This window comes from Dipodomys merriami, unplaced genomic scaffold (assembly GCF_024711535.1).
Source record: "Dipodomys merriami isolate MVZ:Mamm:240054 unplaced genomic scaffold, mDipMer1.0.p SCAF_94, whole genome shotgun sequence".
Lineage (NCBI taxonomy): Eukaryota > Metazoa > Chordata > Mammalia > Rodentia > Heteromyidae > Dipodomys > Dipodomys merriami.
In genome coordinates this window covers 2,293,892-2,315,201 of record NW_027206557.1, presented here as the reverse complement: position 1 = coordinate 2,315,201, position 21,310 = coordinate 2,293,892, and the positions used below count along the sequence as shown (strand labels likewise).

The 21,310-nt window shown below is 44.8% G+C and overlaps 1 protein-coding gene across 2 annotated transcripts in view; it reads right to left on the bottom strand.

The window, feature by feature from the left end:
* The window catches only part of Tbx20 (T-box transcription factor 20), a 48,718-nt gene extending 27,793 nt beyond the window's left edge, over positions 1–20,925 (bottom strand). Inside the window, exons 1-6 of one of the 2 annotated variants that reach the window (XM_070014276.1) lie at positions 20,361–20,925; positions 16,892–17,129; positions 16,044–16,208; positions 11,305–11,413; positions 7,451–7,609; positions 1,079–1,155 (exon numbers count right to left, since the gene is read on the bottom strand). In XM_070014276.1, coding sequence (XP_069870377.1) covers positions 1,079–1,155; positions 7,451–7,609; positions 11,305–11,413; positions 16,044–16,208; positions 16,892–17,129; positions 20,361–20,487 — 875 coding nt within the window. In that variant the 5' untranslated portion in view covers positions 20,488–20,925. Of the gene's footprint in view, positions 1–1,072; positions 1,156–7,450; positions 7,610–11,304; positions 11,414–16,043; positions 16,209–16,891; positions 17,130–20,360 lie in introns of those variants that run through there. The other variant, XM_070014277.1, reaches the window with a different exon arrangement.
* Between the last annotated feature and the right edge of the window lie 385 nt (positions 20,926–21,310).

Genomic DNA, 21,310 nt, shown 5'->3' with positions numbered 1-21,310 from the left:
AAGTTTACAAGACCTTCGCAACTCATTATTGGGCACATTGGTGCACACCTGTCATCCTAAGCCAGGCAGGAGGGCTAAGAGTAGGAGGACCATGCTTGCAAGCCAACCCACATGGAAAAATCCAAGAGACTCCATCTCAGCGGGAGGAAGCCGGAGGTGGTGACGCACACCTGTCACCCTAGCAACAAGGGAAAACTTAATATAAGCAGACTGAAGTCCAGATGCCAAACAGGCAGGAAGCAAGACCCCATCTTAAATAAAAACAGACAACAAAAAAACACTGGAGGCCTTGCCTAACAAACACACAGCTTTGAGTTCACATCCAGTACTTTAAAAAAAAGGGGGGGGATTAAGTATAGAAAGTCAGTTTGGTTAAGATCTAGAAATAACTGATCAGGTTAAGTGTCTCTTTGAAAACATATTTTTTTTTATCATTCATTTGGGTACACAAAGGACCTCAAGATTCAGTATTCACTGTCCATTACCTCAATGGTACCAAACTTCACGAACCATTTCAACCAGAAGGTGGAGAAAGTGACAGGCACATGAGGAGATGTTTATTCGTCCTCTGACAGGTCCTGAGACCTGATGTTCCTCCTTTTCATGCTGTCTACCCGCCAGTCAAAATTATGTGATCTACACTTAAATCACACTGACCCCTTTCCAATGCTGGATCTCGATCCTGGCACTAGCCAATATATTCACAGCAGAACCAAGTCTACCGAGTTCTACTTCCTCACAGATTGCCCCCACAAATCACATAGCTTAAAAGCACTGAGAGGATGACGTCTTTGATGGGAACAAAGCCCTGGCTTTTCTTCCTCTACAGGGGAGGGCACATCTTGAGCAACGGGTCCACATCTGTCCCCTCACTTAAAGAAGAGCTAGGAAAGATCTGGCTGCAGGAATTTGGCAGTTTATCTCAGGGTTTATAGCTAGAAAGAAAGAACGCAGGGAACTGTTGCAGGCTAGACTCAGCAGGGTTCGAGTTTCTGCAGGGGAGAGGCCTGTGTTCTTACAAACTCACCCTTCCCTTTATCTTATCTCGACCAAAGAGTAAACAGAAAGTGAGCCTCACCTCTCGATGTCCGTGAGCCTGGAGGAGTCCCGAAATCCTTTGGCGAAAGGATTGCTGTCTATTTTCAGCTTGGTTATCTAGAAAGAATGAGCACAAAACCATCTCATTTATGAGTTCCACAAAGTAACATCAGAAATAGCCACAGAAAGGGTGGGACAAAGGGTGAACAAATGCAGCACTGGAACTCACTGGACAGTATGTTGAAAAGGAACTATACAACTTGTGGGACTGGGATGGGGGGGAAAACTGAGAGAGATCACCAGGGAAGGGGTGACACTGTCTAAAAAGAAATGTACTCTTTACCTGGCTTAAGAAACTATAACCTCTCTTTAGATCACCTTTATAATAACAATAAATTTTTTAAAGAATTAGTGAAGACACAGTTGGGTTAGCAAACCTGCCAGCAAGGGGGAGACTTGAAGTGGGCTGTCAAGTATTAAGGGCCATAGTGAGAGGCAGGGCCCCAAATGGAGAATTGGAGCCCCTAATGGGGAAAGCTGTGCAGAGCCCCAGCCTCTGGTGGGAAATGGAGAATAAAGAGAGATATTTCCCCTTCCTACATGGTTAGTTACTATGAGCAAGAGACCTTAGACCAAAGTAAAGAAAAAGGTTCAATAACCAATAAGAGCCTCCTGTTCCATGCTATATTGATACTGATCAATGTCACATAAATGAAGGATCGAAAGCCTGCAGAAGATAAATTTAAATTTATCTCCATTCACCTTTTCATGCAACTGAATTTTAGTCCTTGTTTTGTTACTCTTCCATGTAATGACATTTATAGAACTCTACACGTCTATGGAAACTACTTGTTTCTAATAAGAATCAGCTTCAAGTATTGTCTTTACCAGGGTATTTATAATTCTTGTGTGTGTGTAGGTGTGTGTGTGTGTTGAAAGTGTGGTGTGTGTGTGTGTAGGTGTGTGTGTATGTGTGGGGGTGTGTGTAGATGTGTGTGTGTGTGTATGCATGTGTGTGTTGAAGGTGTGGTGTGTGTGTGTGTAGGGGTGTGTATAGGTGTGGGGGGGGTGTGGTGTGTGTGTGTGTGTGTGTGTGTGTGTGTGCGCGCGCGCGCACGCTAGGGCATGAACTCAGGGTCTCCTGCTCTCATTTGGCTTTTTCACTCAAGGCTGGTGCTCCACCACTTGAGAAACTCCTCCACTTCTGCCTTTTGCTAGTTAGTTGGAGATCAGAGTCTCCTGGGTTTTTCTGCCCCGGCTGCCTTCAAATCATGAGCCTGAGATCTCAGCCTCTTGAGTAGCTAGGATTACAGGTATAAGCCACCCACACCAGATGTATAATTCTTATAATATTAACATTGTTGCACCATGGCACATTAAAACATATGTACCATGCAAAAAACAATGCTTTGTTTGAAATAAACAGTAAATATCTTCTGAGGCCCAGGCAATCAGTATATTCCTAGATTGTAAGTACTAACAAATTTTTAAATGCTCAAAGACAAGAGATTTGTCTCATTTTACTGAAAAACTATAATTTAAACTATTGCACATTTGTCTCCCATCCAAGTATTAACCAGGCCTGACCCTGCTTAGCTTCTGAGATCAGGAGCATTCAGGGTGGTATGGCCGTAGACACTATTGAATATTTGTAAAGCACTTTAAAATCCACAAAGTCACTTTCATAATAATTCCCCCACAGCTTTAATGAGGATTGATTATCTTTTCTATGCACTGTGCTAGATGTCAGATGATGTGGAGAAAAAAAAAAAAGAACACAGAATCTTTGTCCTAAGGGAGCTTAAAATCCCATAGGTATAGGGGTTCATGCCTGTAATCCCAGCATCTCAGGAGGTTGAGATCTGAAGGCTCATGACTGGAGTCCAACCCTGGGGCAAAACACTTTGCTGGACTCCATCTCCAAATAACCAGCAAAAGCCAGGGCTGGAACCATGGCTCAAGTGGTAGAGTTCCAGCTAGCGTGTGTGAAGTCCTCAGTTCAAACCCCAGTATTTATTCTGCAAAACAAAGAATCACATTTATAAAATTGAAAGTGAAAGGATTTTTTTAAAAAGTAGCACATTTATAAAACTGTCAGTGAATGGCTTTGCAAATAGTTACAATTTTTCTGAAAATAACAGCAGGTAATATCTGATAGGGAAACTACTATTGGCACAAGTTCTTTTATAGCCATTCCTCTTTTTTTTGGGGGGGGTCCGGTCGTGGGGCCTGAACTCTGGGCCTGGGTGCTGTCCCTCAGCTCTTCAGCTCAAGGCTAGCGCTCTACCACTTGAGCCACAGTGCCACTTTCGGCTTTTTTCTTTTTGCTTATGTGTTGCTGAGGAATCGAAACCAGGGCTTCAGGCATGCAAGGCAAGTGCTCTACCACTGAGCCACCTTCCCAGCCCCTATAGCCATTCCTCTTAAATGTGAAGCACACCAAGCTTTATTGTGCTCTACAATAAATGAAAATACACAGAGAAGTATCTACCTAGTATAATAGTTAAATATACTTTGTTCCCAAAAGGGATCTTGAAAATCTTCTTGATTATTTGTATTTCCAAAAGGTAGATGACTGGCTCAGAGTTAATGCAAATCCCTTAGTGTCTCAAGCTAGGTGTGATGGTTGAGATTGAGAGGACTAGAGTTTCAGGCCAGCCTGGGCAAAACGTTTATAAGACCTATTTCAACCAATAAAAAGCAGTACCATCCTATGCTCCTGTCATCCCACTATGAAGGAAGCACAAATCAGAGGAATACCATCCAGATTAGCAAGGAATAAACGTGAGGCCCTATTTGAAAATCAGGAGTAGAAATCTTTCTTCCTCCATGAAGAGGAAGTATAAGCAAGTAAGGATAGAATGTGCTTTAGGAATCCCACAATGAATGTGTGCCAATGTATGTCCAGATTACTAATTCAGGCCAAAATACAATTGCAATGGCAGAACAGAATATATTTTCTAACCCTTAAACATCTCTATTATCTACAAGTAAATGCATGCCTAATGGAGGGCAGATTTGCCAACATCTGTGTCACCATGAAGGGAGCTTCTGTAGTAGCTGGTACCCCCATGATATTCCTGGCCTCGGAATCCAGCTGGGGATTCCAGCCACAAAGTGATATTGGCCCTCCGAGGCCATTTCTCCAATTATCAGGAAAAGATGTGTCCAGAGGCATTTAAAAATGAAACCTGACCTACGCTTCAACTCTTCAGCAATCATCTGCCTGCTTGAAAACAATACATGACCTTTAAGTCTTAAATTATGAAATAGTTTGTTGAAAGTGTAATGGATTTAGCTTTTATCTAATAATGTAAAGAAATGTAATCATCCTCTTGCAAAAAGCAGAGAAACAGGAAAAAAGATGCTACTTCCATTGCTTACAAAGAAAACTACCAATAAAACCACTTAAAAATAACAAGGATATTAAAAAAATACTAAGTTTAATTAACAAAACTTATTAGTGTCAATAATAAGGAGGTTCTCCTCACAATTCTATTGGAAACTTTGAGTGTTAACAGACATTAAAGACAGTCCTATCCGCAGCCTGCAGAGCCTTGTGCATGCTAGAAAAGAAGTTCCACCATTTGAGCTATGCCGCCAGGCCATTTTCTTAAGTTTTTGTAAAGATAATATATGCAAAATGAAACTTGTGGAGTCAGGTTACATAAAGTAAATGGAATTTCAGAACTCTTTTTTGGGAACTCTGACATTTCCATTCCATGATCCTTCAAATACGAATGGAATGATCAGTCTCACTGCCTTCCGTGGCAGCGGCACTTGGGCTGTAGGCTCCTGTGGACTTCAGCAGTGAAACATGAGCGTGGCTGTGCTCTGGGGGTCGTCCAACGCCCGCTGTCACTTTGCAGATAGCTGAAAAGCTACAGATTTTACTTTCACAATAAGACGATTTACATGATAAAAAAATGCATTGACTTGTTAAAAATAAAAATCACTGAAACTTTTTAAATCAAAAGGGGACCAATTCTGCCTGATGTTCCTCAGGCAGTCCATGGGGAGTCCCACGGGCCCTGAGATGCCCTGGTCAGTTATTGTCATAAAGTCAAGGGCAGTTGAGTAGGATAGAATGCTTTCACAGATGTACGGACAGGGCAGGCCCTTGGGCCCCACACTGCCACCCACTTCCTTCTCTGGGCTTCCAGCTCCTCCTTCACATATGGCTACCTACACTTGCAACTTCACTTTGTCTGCATAAGACAGATGCCTGGCCAACCCATGATGTACTCAGGGCAGCTACCAGCCAGCACCTAATTTGTTCACTCAGAACCCAGCACAAATCACAAAGGTGCCACACCTTGTATGCACTGATCACACAAAGGAAGATGTAAAGTCCTAGAGACACTATGAATGACTGACTTTGTCACATGAGTGGAGGGTGTGGGTTTCTTTTACTGAATAGATCCAGGGGCTGGGAAGGTGGCTCAGTGGTAGAGTGCTTGCCTTGCATGCATGAGGCCCTGGGTTCGATTCCTCAGCACCACATAAGCAGAAAAAGCTGGAAGTGGCGCTGTGGCTCAAGTGGTAGAGCACTAGCCTTGAGCTGAAGACCTGAGGGACAGTGCCCAGGCCCAGAGTTCAGGCTCCATGACCAGCAAAAAAAAAAAAAAAAAAAAGTACTGAATAGATCCAAAGGAATTCTAGTTCTGGTCTTTCCTAACTGCAGAAAAATTACTGAGCCTCTCCTGGCCTGGGCCAATGGAGTCCCTATTACAACCAACCCTTTGAGCTTCAGCTGTCATGAAAGCAGTAAGTGAATCAACAAGTGTCTGATGGTGCTTGGCCCTTAGTGGGGACTTGAAAATAGACAGATGTGAAAGTAATATTGAGGGAGATGAGCCTAGCTCAGCAGGCCAGATATTACATGATTTTAGCTATCACATGATTTCACATATATGCAGACTCCACCTAAAACACTGCTACTACGACTACTACTAATAATAATAATTCTTATTCTTATTCTTATTCTTATTCTTATTATGGGACATAGCCTAAAAAGGGGATTGAGGACAAGGGCTCAATGGAGATAGAAGGGAGAAGGGAAAAAGGAGAGTACTAGGAGATGAAGAGAATTGAAATGTATATAGAGTATATATAGTATCTATGTATATAGATACATATATATACATAATATAGCATATATGTGTATATACATATATAAATACACTATGTAAAGTATATAAATAGTGTATATATATGTATGCCTATAGTGTACAGGGTTTATACTTAGAATATATAGTATATATCTATATGTATATAGATATATATATATACACTATGTATGTATATAGAAAGAATATATAGTATATATATATATATATATATATATGCATGTATAAATATAGAATAATGAAACACACCATTTAGTAAGAAGAGAAGGGACATTAAGGGAATATCCTGGGGGTGGTGAATTTGTTCAAAGTACATTGTACATATCTGCAGAATTATCACAATGAAACTCCCTGTAGTTTTAATATATGTTAATAAAAAGAGAGTAAAAGAAAATTCTAAGGGGCTGGGAAGGTGGCTCAGTGGTAGAGTGCTTGCCTTGCCTGCATGAGGCCCTGGGTTCAATTCCTCAGCACCACATAAGCAAAAAGAAAAAGCTAGAAGTGGCGCTGTGGCTCAAGTGGTAGAGCGCTAGCCTTGAGCTGAAGAGCTGAGGGACAGCGCCCAGGCCCAGAGTTCAGGCCCCACGATCGGACCCCCCAAAAAAAATTTTTTTAAAGAAAATTCTAAATTAGAGTAAATCTTATGGATGACCACGAAATAACAAAAGCATCAGTGATTGACTTGTGTGTTTAACTTACCAGAAAAATCTGAATTTTTGCTACAAGTTGGTGGCTCATACCTGTCATTCTAGCCACTCCAGAGGCTGAGATCTGAGGATTAAGATTCAAGTCCAGCCTGGGCAGAAAACTCTTGTGAAACCCTCATCTCCAATCAATCAGCAAAAAGCCAGAAGTGGAGGGGCTCTAGTGGTGGAGCACCAGCCTTGAGAAACAGCGCTAAGTAAGAGCTTGAGGCCTGAGTTCAAAGCCCAGTATTGGCACAGTTTTTTTTAAAGAAAAAGAAAAGTTGAATTTTTAAATTCTGTCAAACAATAAGAGCATGGTTCTACATGTTACCGGTGGAGGAAAGGAAAGCAGAGAATTTTCTGGAGAAGAAACTTGGAGGCTGCAGACTGGGATAGGTTTGAGTCAGGAAGTAGACCATTCACAATCTAAAGGAAATAAGATCACCCAACTCCCTGCTAGATGCCCTGGGGCTGGCACTTGGTCATTCTTTCTATGTGGACATCCATTTGGCATTCTGGAATATCCACCTCTCCTTGGAAATATGTGTGCCTCCCATCACCTCATTGGACAGGAGCTGACCATGGACCAGCACTTACCAGCTGGTTCTGGTAGGCTGTGACAGCAGTGAACACCGTCTCTGGAAAGATGAATGTCCTGAACTCCTCAGACTTCAGGTTGAGCAGGGAGGCGGTATGGTCTTTCTTCTTTATGATATGCACCCGTGGCTGATACTTATGCATCGAGTTCAAAATTATCTACGGAGGAGAGATGGAAAGTAAGTCCTGCATTCTACTCATTCACAATGCTCTCAGGCTAAATCTGAGCATCCAAACTCATTTTGGCACCAGTGACTCAGGCCTAGAATACTAGTTACTCAAGAGGCTGAGATCTGAGGATTGCAGTTCAAAGCCAGCCTGGGTACGAAGGTCTGTGAGACTCTTATTTCCAAATAACCACCAAAAAGCTAAAAGTGAAGTTTGTAGCTCAAGTGGTAGAGAGTTAGCCTTGAGCAAAACAGCACAGGGACAGTCTGTAGGCCGAGTTCAAACCCCTGGGCCACACAAAACATACAAACAAAATCCCCTCATTTTCAGGCCTAAAAGATTTCTGGGTCTGTGCTTTCCAGAGACTGGGGACTCACGTGGGAAGCCTTCCTCTAAAAAAGTGCCGGAGTGTCTAGCTATGGGGAAGCATTCCCTAAGTAATGTGGCAGAATCAGGCACTCTGTTGGTTGCATCTGCTAAGGCTATGATGGGGGCCACTTACATTCTTGGCTAACAAGGGTGTGTGGTGAAGGTTTCTGCTGATTGCCTTGAACAAGTTCAATATTGGTGACTTCAGGATAACTGATAATGTGTTTTGTGTTTCTGCACAATTAACCAACCTTGGACCACAAATATTCTTTAAAGAGTCATATATGGCTGGGAGCTGGGGCTCATGCCTGTAATCCTAGCTACTCAGAAGTTGAGATCTGAGGATTTCAAAGTCAGCCCAGGTAAGAGAGTCCATGAGACTCGGCTCCAATGAATCACCAGAAAATGGGAAGTGAAGCTATGGCTCAAAGTGGTAGAGTGCTAGCCTTGAACAAAAGAGCTCAGAGACAGTACTTGGGACTGGAAGAAGAAGAAAAGAAGAAGAAAAGAAGAAGAAGAAGAAGAAGAAGAAGAAGAAGAAGAAGAAGAGGAGGAGGAGGAGGAGGAGGAGGAGGAGGAGGAGGAGGAGGAGGAGGAGGAGGAGGAGGAGGAGGAGGAGGAGGAGGAGGAGGAGGAGGAGGAGGAGGAGGAGGAGGAGGAGGAGGAGCAGGAGCAGGAGCAGGAGCAGGAGCAGGAGCAGGAGCAGGAGCAGGAGCAGGAGCAGGAGCAGGAGGAGGAGGAGGAGGGGAGGAGGAGGAGGAATCACATTTGTAGTGAACATGTAGGTATTTTTCTTGTCCCCTAAATGCTACAACATGACACCTATTTACATGGAATTTACATGGTATTTATGTGGTATTAGGCACTGTGAGTGATCTAGAAATGACTTATAGGATACAGGGGGATGAATGCAAATAGGGTGCCACTTTATCTAAGAGACTTGATCACCCACTAAGTTCTCCACCTAACTGCAGAAGGCCTTAGAACCAAACCCACAGGTCCACATGGAACAACAACATAACCAATCTTTCTGCCATTCCCACTAACCTCTGTGCTAACCTAGTTACTAGAACTGAACATGCCACCTTGTTATCATCTGATCTATTTGGCTCCAGGACCTACTCAATCATTTAAAGACATATCTAGAAGTCTCTAAACCATTTTTCTTGGAGAAAGATTATGAAGTACTTCCTCTGAGTTCCACAGAGCCAGTAAAAACTGAAACATAAGTAACTAGACTGTCACTTAATAAAAAGGAAGAGAGAAAGTAGTTACACTGGAAGATCTAAGCCATGGAAAGAAACTGAAAATACTCATATCCATTTGGCAATGGAGATAAAAAGAAAGGAAGAAGGGAAGGAAAGAAGGAGAGAGAGAGGAAGAAAAGGGAAGGAGGAAGAAGAGGAAATGAGGGAGGAAGAAAGTAAGAGAGGAAGGAAGAGAGGGAGAAAGGGATAGGTGGAGGAAGGGAGGGAAGAAGGAAGGGACTTTCCTCATCAAAAGCAATTCTGTGTTTGTGCCTAAAATTTTCTTGTAGCATAAACTCTGAAACAGAATTCACAGATAAATTTTGGTTGAATCACACCACAGATAACACCTTTAGAAAAGAATTTCAGCAAATGTTCAAGGGCCTTCATTAATGGCTGTTTGTTCTAATAACTATTGGTAAATGTTCAGAGTTTTGTCATTACTCTTTTTCTCACATTTTAATGAAGACTTGAATGATACAAAATCAAATTCACTTGGTTTTTACTTGCCAGGGATTGCTATGTTTCGACATTTATAAAACTCTCCAGAAAGGGGTTGCATCCACAGAGTAAAGAGTGCTTTTGCAAAGGTGTTTGGATCAGCTCTTGCATTAGCCTGCTGCATCTTTCACAACCATGTTCTGTAGAACACAATTAAGGAACACCCCCCCCCCCCCGCCCCAGGAATCCTGGCTCACTTTCCCATCGAGATGATCCAAGATGCCACTAACAGAAATCAGATGGCAACACCAGCAGACTTCAGTAGGCTCCAAAAGGGCCTCACCTGCCGGGCACCAGAGGCTTACCTCTGAAATCCTAGCTACTTAGGAGGCTGAGATCTGAGGATCACAGTTCAAAACCAGCCCTGGCAGGAAGTCCATGAGATGCCTATCTCCAATAAACTACTGAGAAAAGCTGGATGTGGCATTGTGGCTCAAATGATAAGAGTGCCTGTCTTGAGCAAAAAGAAGCTCAGGGACAGAGCCCAAGCCCAGAGTTTAAGCCACAGGGAAAAAAGCCTGTGCAAAAAAGAAAGACAGAGAGAGAGAGAGAGAGAGAGAGAGAGAGAGAGAGAGAGAGAGAGAGAGAGAGAGAGAGAGAGAGAGAGGAGAGAGAGAGAGGAGAGAGAGAGAGGGAGGGAGGGAGGGAGGGAGAGAGGGAGGGAGGAAGGGAAGGGAAGGGAAGGGAAGGGAAAGGAAAGGAAAGGAAGGGAAGGGGAAGGAAGGGAGGGAGGGAGGGAGGGAGGGAAGGAGGGAGGGAGGGAGGGAGGAAGGGAGGGAAAGGAAAGAGGGAGGGAAGGAAGGAGGAAAGGAAGGAGGGAGAGAGGAAAGGAAGGAGGGAGGGTAGGAGGGAAGAAAGGAAGGAGGGAGGGAAGGAGGGAAGGAAGAAAGGAGGGAAGGAGTGAGGGAGGGAAGGAAGGAAAGAGGGAAGGAGGGAAGGAAGGAAAGAAGAAAGAGAAAGAAAGAAAGAAAGAAAGAAAGAAAGAAAGAAAGAAAGAAAGAAAGAAAGAAAAAGAAAGGAAGAAAGGAAGGAAGAAAGGAAGGAAGGGAAGGAGGGGAAGGAGGGGAAGGGAGGGAGGGAGAAAGGGAGGAAGGGAAGAAGGGTGGAAGGGAGGGAAAGGAAAGAGGGAGGGAAAGAGGGAGGGAAGGAAGGAGGAAAGGAAGGAGGGAAGGAGGGAGAGAGGGAAGGAAGGAGGGAGGGTAGGAGGGAAGGAAGGAAAGAGGGAATGAGGGAATGAGGGAAGGAAAGAAAGAAAGAAAGAAAGAAAGAAAGAAAGAAAGAAAGAAAGAAAGAAAGAAAGAGTCTCACCCCTTGGCTGACTTAGCAGAGGTGACAAGGTTGGTGCAGACATGTTTGGAGGTCCTTGACCCTCACCTACTGTGGCATCCAGCACCTTGCCAAGGCCTTGCTGGCCGCAGCAGTTAGGGGTCCTTGAAGAACATGTGTGCCTTTTCAGGGAGTCAGAGATGCAAGGATAAAGTGGAGCATCAGGGAGATGGAAGGAGAGATGCCTGTGATGTGTGTGCCCAGTCAACCAACAGTCAGGCATGGTCCTAGCACTGTACTCACATGGCCATGCTGGTCCAGCTCATTGTTGGTGAGCTTCACCTTTTCAAAAGACACCATCTGTTTGAGTAGCTGCTCGCCAGTGAAGGGAGAGTCTGGGTGCACGTACAGCCTAGGGAAAATGGAAGAGAACTTTATTGAGATACTTTTTACGTGTGTGTGTGTGTGTGTGTGTGTGTGTGTGTGTGTGTGTGTGTGTGTGTGTGCGCGCGCGCATGAGTGCACATTAGTACTGGGACTTGAACTCAGGGCCTTGAACTTTCACTTGCCTTTTTCACTCAAGGCTGGAGCTCTACCACTTGAGCCATACCTCCACTTCTTGCTTTTTGCTGGTTAATTGGCTATTAGAATAGTACAGATTTTTCTGCCTGGGCTGGCTCAGATCTCAGTCTCCTGAGTAAGTAGGATGATAGATGTGAGCCACCAGCATTCAACCAGAGAAACTATTGGAAAATCTAGCTTGAGTCCTATGTTGTGGTGAATACCTATAGCACTTACAAGGCTAAAGCAGGAGTGTCAAGAGTTCAAGGCCAGGGTAGGCTGCATAGCCAGACATTATTTAAATAAATGAATCTATTTCTTTGGGTTATAACATTTTTTTTGTGCAAGGGTGAATATGTTTTTTATTGTGAAAATACTGTACAGAGGTGTTACAATTACATCGTTTCCCTTATTTGCAATATCTAGTATATGTCTGAGTCAAGTAGAAAAGGTCAGATAAGGTGATGTTAGGAAAATGAACCCTAAGATATGTATTCAAAATTTTTTTTCTTTCATGTGATTGTTTCTAACACATTTATAAGATTATTTCTTTGTTGCTATGTATGTCCCTCCCCCACGGTATAACCCCTGCTTTCACTGTATTTGATGTCAGTATAATTTGTGGAGAGGAAGAGGAAAAACAAATCGTTTAACTAGGGATACAGGTGGATCCATTGCAACAATGAGATGTACAAGTCGTTATGTTAAAAACGAACTTCACAACTTTGGTTGGGGGGGTTGTGGGGGGGGGGAGAATTGGGTGGGGGCGGGGGGGGAGGATGGGAATGGATGGGAAGGGTAAACAAAGGAGGAGGCTACAATGCTTGATAAGAAATGTATGCATTATCTTGCCCATGTAATTGTAACCCCTCTGGGTTATAAAATGTTTTGATTGTGAAGACCATACAACTTTATATAATTGCCCAATTTTATTTGCTCCATGTATCTTATCTTTATTAATATAGCAATGCAAACATAACTCCCAAACAGTTCATGTATTTTTTATGTACTTATAATCTAGAAAAAGGTCATTCTTACTATATTTTCTATTCTCTGCTGAGAAAGTCATTTTTTAAGATATGTTGTTTTTATCTAGTCAACTATAGATCTATATGATGAAATGCAAAAGTTTTACTGTTGTAGGTATTTTCAAAAAGTTTAAACAAGCTGGGGAGCTTTGAATTATTCAGTTAATCTATTTGTAAACAGCTTTAACATTGAAAAGAAGTTCTGCTGGGAGAAAAAAAAACTATCATTTATTGATAAGTTGCTATGTGCATCACACTACTTAGAAGTAAAATATAGGCCATTCGTTAGACCTGCTACCACCCCAAATCAGCTCCTGTAAAACCCAATCTTCGTGTCTTCTCGACACAATCTTCTCAAAATCAGAGAAAGAAGATGAAATCCTTAGATTTTGTTGTTTGCAGTACAAAGGTTTGAACTTGATATCTATGTCTTCAGCACTTTGTGCTTCAGTTATTTCTCAAACAGAGTGTCACATTTATACATGGACCAGCCTTATTTACACTTCCCATGGGATAACTGGTGTGAGCCACCACATTCAATAGTTGGTTAAGCTTTTGCCTGGGGCTGGCCTCAAATCATGATCCTCTCAATCTTTGCCTCCTGTGCAGACAGATTTCAGGCATGAGACACAGGTGCATCTAAAATAATTATTTTTATAGAACAATTTTCCTTTTGCCTCTCCTTTCTCTTTCTCTCTTTCTTCTTTCCTTTCTCCTTTTCCCTCTTTTTCTTTTATGTTTTTGACCCTAAGACTGAACTCAAAACCTAGTACATACTAAGCACTCATTGCATGCCTGAGCTACATCCTGACAGATTTCTTCATCTAAGTAACAGTTTGTTTTGATGTAAATTTTAAAAAGAGCCCTTATAAATGTAAGTAAACATCGATGATTTGGTTGGACAAAGTAAGAATAAAAAGTTCCAAGAACCTTTCCTTGCAAGTTCATATAAAGAACAGGACATGTGTTCCCTTGTGTGACAGAATCCAGTATCCAGACTGAGGGTTGCAGGGCCCTCCAGGTGAAGCACAGCACCGCTGCGGGCACCACATTCTTCCTCTTCCCCCAAGGAACTTTAAGAGCCCCAGGACTTTGCTTGTTTGTTTCATGGTTCTTAGCAAAGGCACTCAAAATTACTTTTTTTCTGTTTTTGGTGGTGCTGGAGTTTGAACTCAGGGCCTGTAAGCCACATCCAGCCCTTTTTAACTTTTTTTCAGAGAGGGTCTTGTTTTTTGCCTGGAGCTGGCCTCAGAGGACAATCTAGCCACTCATTTGTGATACCCCCCAAGCAACTAGAGCAATGGGTGTGTGTTCCCATACCCTGCTGATTCATTGAGCTGGCTTTCTCGAACTTTCTACCCAAGCTGGCCTCAAAAGGAGATCCTCCCATTCTCCAGCTGAGATTAAAGGGATGAGCTACCAGTCCTGACCAAAAATGCTTTTTACTTAGGAGTGTTCTTGGATGGCCCTAATATGATAGCATTTCTACAAAGCTCTAATTTTGCAAGTGTATTTTACTAATCAGAGTATTTTATTGATCACATTCCACCTCCCCCTAAAAAAGTCCCAAATTATTGAAAGTCCACATTTATTTATGTAACAAATGTGCCTTTTCCCTTCTTTAGTAATCACATTCACTGTATATAATCACATTAACACAAACTTTTTAAATATAAATTACTTGAAATAAAGTATCTTACATAAAAAAATGAATAAAGCATTCTGAATTGACTCTCAAATAATATTGTCAAATTTTACTTCTTCTGATTAGAAATGGCTGACTGATGAACTTCAATCTGAGATAAAGTACTTCAAAGACAGGTCACCAATGCATAAATTCCCACGTCCTGAACTCTTCTTTCAGGGAGGTAGAAAATAGCAAACAAAATTTTGAATAATAATAGTACCTAGTAAGCATGAGGCCTTGAGTTCAATCCTCAGTATGATAAAAGTAATCATAATAAAGAAGTTTCTTGAATTATCTGGAATACTTCTATTCCATAATGCATGACACATTTTTATGCAATACTAATGTAAGCTGAACTAGGATAAAAGAAAAAATTACAGGAAGTGAGCCCCTTCTTTAGCAAGGCCTTCCCCCCCACAAACTTAAAATTCCAGCAATAGCTTAAACATGCTTCAGTTAAGATAGTGTATTGGTACAAGCTTTCTTTCTCTAACCAAAACAGATTAGTAACATAAACAAGACATGTCATATTTCCAAAGTCCTGCTGGCCTGCACTATTTCCCCATACCTTCAGATAGGAAGAAAAATGTATGCTAAGTAAGAGTGATTAACTTCTTAGAAGAAAGACTGGGACTGGGGAAAAGAAATGGAAAAACAAAAGAGTGTTTGCTTGTGAAAATGGTTAGGAATCTACTAAAAAAAACCTTCTGTTCCCTTCCCTTCCTTCCCTTTCCTTCTCTCCTTTCTCTTTCTCTCCATGCCCCTGCTCTTTCACTGAAAACAATATTGAAGTGGGACATTCAAACAAATTCTTAGCTCTGATTAACAAAAAAAAAACCTACCAAGCATAAAAAATTAGCTATTAAACTACTTGAATCTGTGACTTCTTTTAGTGCAAAACAGCACCAGCTAATATTCTTTTTTTGTATTTAAGTATATAGTTTGATTTCTAATACCCAAGCTATAGCTATTCACAAATATATGGCCTTTTGGGGCAAAAGAAAAGCAATAATGGTTTATAACTTAATTTTTTAAAAACCAGGTATACCTAGAAAAATATTAGCAGTGACTACCTAGAATATAATATGTAATCTCTAATATATTAATTATGATTCATGTAAAAGAATACTAGCTTTCTGAATTACTTCCATCCATTGAAATTGTGGACGAAAATAAAAGAGCTGGCTCTTTTTAATAAAATTCTCTGAGTCCTTCAGTGATCAAAACAATCAAAATCTATCCAAACGTTTATTATGCCCAGATATAACCACACTGCTGTTAACAAACATTCACTCTAAGTGAACCCTCAAACTGAAACAAATTCTTTTTCTAGTTCAACCATTTCATCTGCAGGTTTATTTACTACCTTGAGGCTGTCAGAAATGTTATAGGGCTATCAAGTGGGTTACCTTTGCAAATAAATCTTCAAATTAAAATGCAACACCTCTGCAACGAACTCTAAACGGATGGGAAATGTTTTCTCTATTCACAAACCGCCTTTCTTGGCGACCTAACTATAGGAGCTTTTTGGTTTTGTTTTGTTTTGTTGTTTTGTATTGTTTGTTTTTTTGTTTTTTGTAATGTGATCCTGAAATTTTCAGGCTTGAAAATCACACCAGACAGAGCCTGCTGGAAAACAAACAAACAAACAAACAAACAAAAACAAAAAAGAAAAAGAAAACCAGACCCTGGGGAACATTCCCAGAGCCAGAGACTTCCCTCCAGGAGGGGGAACTTTTGCTCTGCAAACCTCCGGGGACACGCACCTGGCTGGCAGCGGAGGGTCGGCCTTGCCCGCCACCAGCCAGGAGGACCGGTGGTAGGCGTAGCGGTACCTCTTGTTGTCCACCGGAACCACGTCCATCAGAACGATGTATTTGGCCTCGGCGTCCACTCCCGCGAACGACACCCGGATCGTGGGGAACATTCTCCTGTCACAGAGGCGGAGCGCGGTGAGGACCCCTCCCCGCGAGCCCCACACCCCCATTTCCCCTCCCCCTTGCTTCCTGGACGGCCGGGGTGGACCCCAGACTTCCCTCACGCACCTAGAAGAAAGTCCCGCGATTTGGAACCTTTTTACCCCACATCAGAAAGTCTGGCATTAGGTGGGGAGCACCCAGCGTTTTCTTTATCAAGCACTCGGTCTTTGGGGGGACCCAGAGTCACCCCAGATGGCCCAGAGTGGAGCCGAGGCCCTCCCCCCCCCCCCCCCCCGCTGCCCTCCAAGCCGGGATTCCCGGCCTGGGTTTCCGAGACGGTGCGAGTGTCCCAGCGTTGTTTCCTGGCCAGTCTGTCGGTCTGTCCGGTCACCAGTCATCAGTCGGCCGGGTGTGAGGTGCACCCCAGCGGCTTCCTGCTTGCAGGGACCCCTGCCGCTCACTCAAGCGCCCTGACAAGCACCAGGGGGCTTGGCCAAGTGCCTGCCATGGGGCACCTGTGTCACCAGCCTCCATGCCGGCCAGCAGGGTGGGCTGCGGCCAGCCAGACCCTGCAACCCGGACTCCAGCGCCGCAGCAATTTCGGAAGGCGCAGCCCGGATTAAAGGAAGCTGCGCGCCAGTTTAGGGACCAAGCGTCGGCCGCCCGGCTCTCCCCGCCCGACCGGGCCCAGCTACCTGCCCGACTTGGTGATGATCATCTCGGTGCCCAGCTCATGGAACTTGTCCCACAGCTCCTTGGTCTCCAGGCTGCAAGCGATCTTGGCCATTTCCTCGCTGGGGATGACGGGCGTGGTGGGGATCAAGGGCTCCGTGCAGGGCGATGAAGAGGGGGCGCCGGCGCCCCCGAACTCCGCCTCCAGGCCCGGAATCTCACCCAGGGGCTGGGCACAGGGCGACTTCTCCACGAATTGCTCTGCAGGTAGAGAACGGAGAACGACCCGTCGCCATCTAACCAGGACAGTCCCCCGGGGAAAGAAAATGGCACACGGAGATGGGCTTGGAGGACTGAGCTGTGAAATTCCACCACAGACGACCTGAGCCGTGGGCACCTGGCTTCTCCTCGGTGGCCACACTAGGAGCTTGCTTGTTACATCAAACGAGCAAGTTCAAGAACTATGACTCCTGTTCTCAGCATTACTGAAACACACTTGTGGAGGAGAAATACCCCAAGCGAAGAAACTGAAAGGTGACGATTGGAAAGAGTAAAGGCAAATCTTCCAATGAGTTCTTTTTTAATCTCAAATTAGATATGTGCAGTTTGGGGGACAGGCACCTACTAGTGCTACCTCTGACACCAGGACACTTTGCTGAGACCTGAGCCCAAGAGCTCCATCAATACTTTCCTTATTTTCAGAGGCAACCCCTCCATAAGTGAAAAAGAAAGGAGGTTGGTGGAAGAGGGGAGATATGGGTTCTTCATCATCATCATCATCATCATCATCACTCAATCAATCAGTCTCATCACTGGCTCACTCCAGTGCCTGCCTCTCCATTTTCTGGGCTTTCAGATGAAAAAGTTAGATTTGAATCATCTTACACTCTCCTTCAACCAATAGGGACCCAGCACTTGGAACCATTTTATTCTTGGAAATAGGCAATGTATGCAGTTTTTTGCTTTTTGTTTTTCACCCAGAAAGGTTCTGGATGTAAGGAAAGCAGCTCTGGTCCCAAGCTAGAAGGGAAGTCAAGTGGGAAGGATATTTTACCATCCAACAGCAATTGGAATAGCACTCACTGCCTGAGAACCAAGACGCCTGCTCTCTGCCAACCAGGGGAACTTTTCTAAGTGTCCCTGTCAAAAGAAACTGCTGGAATCTACCCTGTAAAGTTATCTCCAAAGCAACTTTGTTTCTAAGTGTCTAGAAGGAAAATGAGATAAAACTTTATCACCAGTGTATAGATCTATGCTGGCATCTGTGACTCACTTGTATTTCACATGTTTTCTTACTTCTCGCCCTTCTGGTGTGGGGCAAACACATCAGAAATAGTGAAGTTTTACCTTTTCTTCCCAGACAATGACAGTGTTGAGTTAAAAATAATCAAATAAATTGTCATGTTGATTGCTTCAAAACCAAAGAAAAGGGACCAGACCAATCTAGCAGCAAAATCTTATTTTCAGATAATAATTCTGGAGACATATACACATGGTGTCTGTGTAAGGATTTAGGAAGTAACTGTAATATATTTCTTATTTTCCAACAATGAACAAATTCCCAAAGTCCCAGAGTAGCCAGAGCACGGGGGCTGAAAAGAAAATGAAATAGAAATGGCCCAATGGTTCTTTTTTAAAGACTTAACTGTTAGCTTCCTTTTGGGGAACGTGTTGAAGTGGGTGAGCACTGAACCACCTACCTTTAGTTACAGTTTATATTCATAAAGGTACCAGGAAGTTGAGGTGTTCCTCCTGCTGGGATCCTCTTAGGAACTAGCCAGTCAGTCAAAGGACAAGGACAGTTTGGCTCATATCTGCAACCCTAGCTATTTGGGAGGCTGATATCTGAGGATCGCAGTTCAAAGCCTGCCTGGACGGGAAAGGCCAAGAGACTCTTATCTCCAATTAAGCACCAAAAACTGGAAATGGAGCCATGGTTTAAATGGTAGAGCAGCATTAGCCTTGAGCAAAAAAGCTCAGGGACAGTATCCAGGGCCTGAGTTCAAGCCCCAGGATTGGCACAAACAACCAACCAAACCCCAGGGGAAGGATGCTCCTTTTTCCCTCGCGAATGTGGAGTAGGGAAGGAGAGGGTAGAGGGGCCTCTGAGAGCTGGGAACGGCTTCACAGTTACAAGTTTAAGAATTTACATGGAAGGTTCATTTCCTCAGGAAAATCAGAAAGAAGTATGGAAAGGCCAGTGGTCACAGCTGACAGGCTTCCCAACCCCTTGCCATGCATCTGTTGGGAATTTTAACCTGAAATCCTCTTTCCCTACTCGGTACCAAAATAAGATGGGAGTCTTTAAAAGGAATTCAAAGCCTCTAAACAGAAACTAACAATGTTGGGAAGTCACAGATATACAACTTTGAAATGAGTACTTGATGTTGTGATTCTTTTCCCCCTAAACCATCTCACATTGAAGACTTGCTCTCCTTCCATTGGCAGGGTTTGATTTAGACAGAAGGAAGGTGGGAAGAATGAAAAAGGAAGAAGCCTTGGAGGACAGACTTCTTGATGTCCAGTTTTCTATAGATGGTCAAGATTCCATTTCCTTGGTCCATGTTGCTTCCAGATTTTAGTTCTCATTTATCTCTGCCCAAATTTCTTATTTTTCATTATATTTTCTCTTTCCTATTACTATTATTTTGGATATAACAGATTAAAGAGTTGGGAAGGAAAGATAAAAATTAGGGAAGGTTATACAGAAGAATCAATCCCCTTAAGTTTGCTATTTGATTACTTATGTTTGGGGGTGGGGAGGAATGATCAGGAAGTGTAATATTATTTTTCTTTTTCCCAAAAAAATAGGTGGTGAGAACAATTCCTTCCCCTTCAATAGCAAAGGGATTTTTACACACCCACTCCCCCCCCACCCACCCTACACCAGCATTTTCCTCCCCATACCGTTCACTCGTGCAGAGAAAAGCATACGCCCATTCTCCCTTTCCTCTGTGCAAAAGCAGAGCAAAAAATAGTTTTTCAAGTTGAGGATTTTAAGAAAAGGTTACTAGTCAATATTTCTGCCAGGCTCAACTGAAGACGACCACGACTATGAAATAAATGTAAGCGCCTTCAAGGACGTGATTCGTGAGCGGAGCAACTGGCTTTGCGATGGTGCTGTAGAGTCTATTCGACAGCGGAGAAACAAAAATAAGCCGTGTTTTTTCTTTTTCTTTTTTGGTGTGCACTAGCTTGACATTCGAAAGGAGTACGGAACTTTTACATGCACCGAAAATCTCGCTTTGCTACTTATCTTTGATATTTTTTTTATGCCAGCAAATCACATGCCCACAGATAGCGGAATTCTAGACAAGAAGGGAGAGCGAACCAGCCCGGCGCGGCCCCGCGGAGACTCAAACGCACGACCCCACACTCGGGCGCGACCCAAGGGACAGGACCACCGCCCCCATCGGGGGAACTGACGCCGGCACTTCGGTCCTCCCTCTGCCCCCGGCCTTAGCGGCCAGCACGGCCGGGAGCAGGACTTACCCAGCGGTTTGATGGTGCTCTCCGCCGCCTCCTTCTCCTTGGAGCCGCCGCTGGACATGAGCGCGGCGATGGAGAACGCGTTGGCCCTGGAGGAGAGCTGGGGCTTGGGCGACGCCGTGAGCTCCATGGCCCCGAGCGCGCGGTGCTGATCGGACACCGGGCCTGTGGGCCTGCGGGCCCGCGTCCGTCCTCCCCACGGAAGACCCCGGTCCGCGACGCCGAGCGAGCGCACGAGCGCAGGCACTGCAGGTCCGACGGCCCGAACTCTGCGCAGGCCTCCCCACCCCGGCCTCACTAGGAGCCCACGAGGAAGGAACTGGGCGCAGCGGGTGATGGCCGAAGAAGGTGCGTGGGCACTGGGCGCGCCACGGGGCCCGCGGCCGCCCGCAGCGGGGACGGGCACGAGCTGCGCCCCGCCAGGGCCCGCCGCGCCCCGGGTTCTCACCCCTCCACCTCCTCCGCTTGGCACCAGCTGCCCGGGCTGTCCCGGGAGCGACCTGCCTAATCGCACCCGGACCCGACCGCGGCGTGCGGAGCGGGCGAAGCGCGACGGTCACTGAGCCAGACCACCGCGGCCCGCGTCTTAATTCGCCGGCGGCGGCGGCTCGCAGCCACTCAGCTCCGTCCCACGTCACCGCTTCCGGGCTGCCTCCGGGACTGAGGCGGAGACCGGGCTAGGGGCGGGGACGGGGGCGGGGCTGAGCACCGGACTGGGGACAGAGGCGGGGCCGCGGGAAGGGCTGGGGGCGCGGCGTCCGAGTGGCGGGGAGCGGGCAGGACCCGAGCCCGGCCGCGGATCCCAGCTGGGGCCGTCACCTCGGGGCGCGGGAGCCGCTGCTGACACCGGCCCCAGCCCCACCGTCCCCGGCCCCGGCCTCGCCGTCCCGGGCCCACGCTGTCTGCTGACGGCTCCGGAGTCGCTGGTCCTGGAATTCGGGCCAGGCGAGGCT